This window comes from Helobdella robusta (genome assembly GCF_000326865.2).
Source record: "Helobdella robusta unplaced genomic scaffold HELROscaffold_27, whole genome shotgun sequence".
Lineage (NCBI taxonomy): Eukaryota > Metazoa > Annelida > Clitellata > Rhynchobdellida > Glossiphoniidae > Helobdella > Helobdella robusta.
In genome coordinates, this window is record NW_008704392.1 from 979,373 (window position 1) to 985,794 (window position 6,422).

At 34.4% G+C, this 6,422-nt stretch overlaps 1 protein-coding gene across 1 annotated transcript; it reads left to right on the forward strand.

Moving 5' to 3' along the window:
* Positions 1-986: 986 nt before the first annotated feature.
* HELRODRAFT_80633 (hypothetical protein) lies at positions 987-3,791 on the forward strand (the record flags this gene model as incomplete). The annotated part of the gene is made up of 6 exons (XM_009020258.1): positions 987-1,115; positions 1,782-1,850; positions 2,208-2,392; positions 2,701-2,827; positions 3,111-3,242; positions 3,627-3,791. Coding segments are annotated over 6 exons (807 nt in total), but the record flags the coding sequence as incomplete, so codon positions are not given.
* Positions 3,792-6,422: the final 2,631 nt, after the last annotated feature.

Genomic DNA, 6,422 nt, shown 5'->3' on the forward strand with positions numbered 1-6,422 from the left:
TCTAGAAAGATCCCAGCTGGTTGATGACGTCATAACCAATTGTGATGACGACGACGATGAAAACGATGGTAATAGACGCGGCGCTCATGATAATGATGACCGTTTCGGAAAGTTAATGATAATTAGCAACAACAACAACAACAACAACAATAATAATAATAATAATAATAACAATAATAGTAATCATGATTATGATTACGATGATGAGAGTGATGATAATGAAAAATATATTGATGTGAATATATTTTTGTTTTCGTTTCGTTTCGAATTGTTTCATAATTTTTTTTTACAATTTTCAATTTGTTATATTAAAATAATTTAATCAATCAATCAACTATTTATTTTTATGAATAATCAACCAACCAACCAACCAACCAACTAACCAACCAATCAACCAACTAACCAACCAATCAACCAACCAACCAACCAACTAACCAACCATCCAACTAACCAACCATCCAACTAACCAACCATCCAACTAACCAACCATCCAACTAACCAACCAAACAACCACCAACCAACCAACAAACCAACCAACTAACCAACCAATCAATCAATCAATCAACCAACCAATCAACCAACCATTCAGTTTTGCAACCTTGTCTTCTGCGGGAACATACCCAGAGCAAGCCTCACTAGATATTCATACTCACTATTCTTACTAGCCCCTAATAACAGGTCTGCGCAATAACATCATCATTATCACGATCATGATTATAATCAGATCATCATCATCATAATCAGATTATCATTATCATCATCGTCATCATTCCAACAACCTTACCACTACCATCATCATCATCACCACCACACCACCATCATTATCATCACCATCATCATCATAGTCACATCATCGTTGTAATCATTGTCGTAATCATATCATCATCATCATTACCATCAGTATCATAATCATTACCATAATCATCACCACCATCATCGTCATAATCATCACCATAATCATCACGACCACCATCATCGTCATCATAACCAGATTGAGAAAGTGGTGTGCCAAAGTGACTTCGAACAAGGCGTTCGATTACACGATCCTCTTCTTCATTACGCTGAACTGCATCACCCTAGCCATGGAGAGGCCTGACATCCCGAATGACAGTGCCGTAAGTCAGACGAATGGATGGATGGATAAACGAATGAATGAATAAATGAATAAATGAATGGTGTGTAAATGAATGGGTGTATGGATGGATGGATAAATGGATGGATGGATGGATGGATGGATGGATATATGGATGGATATATGGATGGATGGATATATGGATGGATGGATGGATGGATGGATGGATGGATGGATGGATGGATGGATGGATGGATGGATGGATGGATGGATGGATGGATGGATGGATGGATGGATGGATGGATGGATATATGGATAGATGGATATATGGATAGATGGATATATGGATAGATGGATATATGGATGGATATATGGATGGATGGATGGATGGATGGATAGCTAGATGGATAGCTAGATGGATAAACAAATCGATGTTTGTTCGAGTTTTTTCATTAATCTAATTTTGATTTGAATGAACTAACTAACTATCTCATTGTCATTTTTACCGACATCATTACTATCATCATCCCTATCATCATCATCAACAACAACAACAACAACAACATCAAAAACGCAACATCAGCAACAGCAACAATAAAATTATCATCGACAACAACATCATCATCAGCAACAAAATCGTTATCAACAACAACATTAACAACAGCAACATTAACAACAACAACATCATCATCAATAACATCATTATCAGGAACGACAGTTCTTAACGATTTCAAACTACATATTCACGTTTATATTTCTTGTCGAAATGATTGCCAAGGTTTGTTTGTTTGTATGTTTGTTTGTATGTTTGTTTGTTTAATTGTAATGTATGTTTTCATGTTTGTTTGTTTGTATGTTTGTTTGTTTGTATATTTGTTTGTTTGTATGTTTGTTTGTTTGTATGTATGTTTGTTTGTTTGTTTAATTGAAATGTATGTTTTCATGTTTGGTTGTATGTTTGTTTGTATGTATGTTTCATGTTTGTTTTTTTTAACTGTAATGTATGTTTTCATGTTTGTTTGTTTGTATGTATTAGTATACGTACGTATTTCTGCACGTATGTAGAGTTTGTATGAGAAGTTTAAATATTCTTGAGGTAGCTACACTGGATAAATTCTTTTCCCGCCATTTCTAGGTAACTGCAAAGAGTCTCCTGATCGGAAGGCACGCGTATTTAAAGAGTGGCTGGAATGTTATGGATGGGATCCTGGTGGCGATATCTCTATTCGATGTTGGTGTGACCATCATTGACAGCAGTAGTAGGCATAGTTTTGGCATCTTGAGGGTTTTTAGACTGCTACGAACTTTAAGACCTCTGAGGTTTGTTGTGATGGTGATGGTGGTGGTGATTGTGGTTGTGGTGGTGATTATGGTGAGTGTTGTGAGGATGATGAAGATGATGAAGATGATGAAGATGATGAGAATGACGGTGATTGTGATTGGTTAGATTGAAATTAATTAACCAACCAATCAATCGACTAACTGACAGCCATTCATATGATTGATCAATTTTTCAACTAACCAACCACACTAACCCAACCAACCAGCTAACCTAAAAACAATTGATTCTTCAATCAACCAACCGAACCAACCCAGCCAACCAACCACCCACCCAAAAAATCAAACAGGGTTATCAGTAGGGCACCGGGTCTTAAATTGGTGGTCCAAACCCTGCTATCCTCTCTGAGGCCAATCGGAAACATTGTACTCATATGTTGCACATTTTTTGTCATCTTTGGCATACTCGGCGTCCAAGTTGGTGTTTGTAGTGTATTTGAAGGATATTTTCATAGTATTTCAATAGTAGTTGAAGAGTTCTCAGAAGTATTTGCAAATGTATTTTTTAATTTTTAACATCTGCTGTTTAACCATTTTTAATCGATTGATCAATCAATCAATCAACCGTTAAACTATTCAGCCAACCAAGCAACCAATCAACCAACCAGCCAAACAACCAATTAATCACTCATTCATTCAACCAACCAATCAACCAACCAACCAATCAATCAACCAACCATCCAACTAACCAACCAATCAGTTATTCAAGGGAACATTCTACCACTGCGAGGGCCCTGACATAAATGACGTCATCAACAAGACGGACTGTATGAACAAGGGCCAGCCCTATCGGTGGATTAATGCCAAATATAATTTTGATAACTTGGGGCAGGTATGATTTTTGTTTAATTTTCTATGTTTTTGTTTATTTTTATGTCTAAGCTTTTCTTTTTGTTTATATTTGTTTGTTTATCTTGATTATTATGTATGCTATATATATAAGTGTGTGCATGTGTGTGTGTGTGTGTGTGTGCGTGCGTTAAAAAACACACATAAATATAAACATAAAAACCTAGAAAGAAAAAAACATGGAACATAAACATAAAAACATAGATACATTACAGACGTAATAGCATAGATATAAAAAAGCATAGATATAAAAAAGCATAGATATAAAAACATAAATTTAAAAAACATAGATATAAAAAAGCATAGATATAAAAAGCATAGATATAAAAAACATTGATATAAAAAACAGATATATAAAATATTTTAGGCGTTAATGGCCCTGTTCGTGTTGGCCTCGAAGGACGGCTGGGTCAACATCATGTACACTGGCTTGGACGCCGTCGGGGTTGATCTCCAGGTAATCGTAATTATCATAATTTATGCTAATTATTGCTCTATATTTTTACTTTATATTATAATAATTTATTCATAATCATGGTTGTTTGTTTGAATAGAGAAGGCCTGGTTATTTTGGCCATTATCTGACCCAACAAAAATTCGTCGGTGTAGATTTGTGATTGCCTCTTAACCAATCAAATTTGGCGTATTATATTTTTATTATTTTACTCAACCAATAAAATTTTATTTTTAAATTTCTTATTATTGTAATAATTTCTCGTGGCCAATAAAATTCATTTTTCTATACCGTCGTTATCATAATTAATTACTTAATATTTATAATTATCTCTTGACCAGTCAAAATCATACTTATAAATAGTTTGCAACTAATCAAAACTTTATAATTATCTTTCGATTAATCAAAATAGTTTTTGTACTCATCTCTCGACCAATCACAACCCTCATTATTCCCTCTCGACCAATAAAAACCATTCTTTCAAAAGCCCCAAGAGAACCACAACGAATGGTGCCTAGTCTACTTCATATCCTTTCTCCTATTGGTTGGATTTTTTGTCCTCAACATGTTTGTGGGGGTGGTTGTTGAGAATTTTCACAAATGTAGAGAAAGCCAAGAGATGGAGGAGAAAGCCAGAAGAGAAGCAAGATACGCTAAAAAATTGGAAAATAAAAAAAGGAGTTAGTCTTGTTATTGTTGTTGTTTATTTGCTGTTATTCATAAAAACACACACACACACAATTTGTTGTTATTCATACAAACATACACACACACAATTTGTTGTTATTCATACAAACATACACACACACACAATTTGTTGTTATTCATACAAACATACACACACAAACACAATCTAAAACACACTTACACATACATACACGGGCTAAGACACACATATGCACACATACATATAAACAAATACATACACACCCATCATAAAGCATGTGTTGTAATAGAATTGACGAACATGCCTACTTAAATACGAATACCTGCAAACACACTCCCACACACACACACGCACACACTCACGTATATATATATATACACACACACACAAACAAACACACAGATACGCATAAAATCTATAGAGCTAACATTACACAACCTACACCTTGCTAAGTTATTTTTTCCTTTAGATATTATCGTGAAACTTGCATATGCTATTGTATCAGGTATCAGACATATTATTATTATTATTTTATTTTATTATTATTATTTTATTTTATTATTATTATTATAACTGTTTATTCTTCTAATTTTGTAACCTGTGAAGTTGATGAGTGTTAATTTTTTCCAAAAATAAAAAACACGTTAAAATCTATAAGCAATGAGATAATCTTTCAGTAAATATAAATTATTATTTACAGATATATATGTGTGTGTGCGCGCGCGTATGTTTATTTGTATATATGTGTGTTTGTGTGTGCGTATGTGTGTGTTTGTGTGTGTGTGGTGTGTGTGTGCTTGTGCGTGTGTGTGCGTGTGTGTGGGAAAAAGCAAAGTTCTGCATGTTAGCCAAGAAATAACTGAATAACTGATTATAGAAGCAGAAGAGAACGCATACATAATATTACAATATTTTTGATTAACAAAGGACAAACATACAATCAGACATACGTTCATGCATACAGACACGCACACACACACGCACACACTCATACACACGCACACACACACACACAGAATTGTTAGAGGCGCCATATTGGTCAAATTACTCAAAAATTCGACTCTGGTTCCATACTGTTGTCTGTAGCAAGTACTTTGACCTCGGCATTTCAGCAGTTATCTGTTTTAACGTTGTCACTATGTCTGTCGAATATCACAACATGCCTGTGGTTAGTAATTTTACTGGTGTGTGTGTGTTTGTGTGTGTGTGTGGAGTGTTTTTTGGTTTGTGGAGTGTTTTTTGGTGTGTGGAGTCTGTTAGAGGTGTGTGTGAAATTTTGGCTGTTGTCTGTTTCAACTCTTTTTTTAATACTTTTGAGATTTATAATGTGTCTGTGGTTGGAATTTTACTGGTGTTTGTTTGTTTGTTTGTGTGAAGTGTTTTTGGTGAAGTGTGTGGATTGTGTTAGAGGTTTGTGTGAAATGTTGGCTGTTGTCTGTTTTAACTTTTTTTAAATATGTCTATTAAGTTTCATAGTTTGCCTGGGGTTGGAATTTTACTGGTGTGAGTGTTTGTTTTGAATGTTTTTTGTATGTAGAGTGTGTTTTTCGGCGTGTATGTGGAGTGTTCTGAGTTGTGGCATTTGTTTTCTGCCATCAGTCTATCAAATGTTATAATAATATGTCTCTGGAAAGTTATTCTATAGAAGTGTTTATGGAGTGTAGAATTTGTCTTTGTAGGTGTGTGTTCTTAGGAGTGTTTTTTGGTAAGTGTGTATGTGTTTAATGTGTGTGTGTGTGTGTGTGTGGGTTTGTCTGTGTGTGAGAGTGTGTGTGTGAGTGTGTGTGTGTGTGAGTGTGTGTGTGTGTGTGTGTGTGTGTGTGTGTGTGTGGTGTGTGTGATGATTTTGTTCGGTTTTTTGTTTAAACATCGTCAGTAAGAATATTGAACATCACCACATGCCTAAAGTTAATAAAATTGCCGGTATATATATATATATATACATATATATATATATATACATATATATATATATACATATATATATATATACATATATATATATATGTTCGGGTGAAGATTACACCCCATTTTGCAGTTAG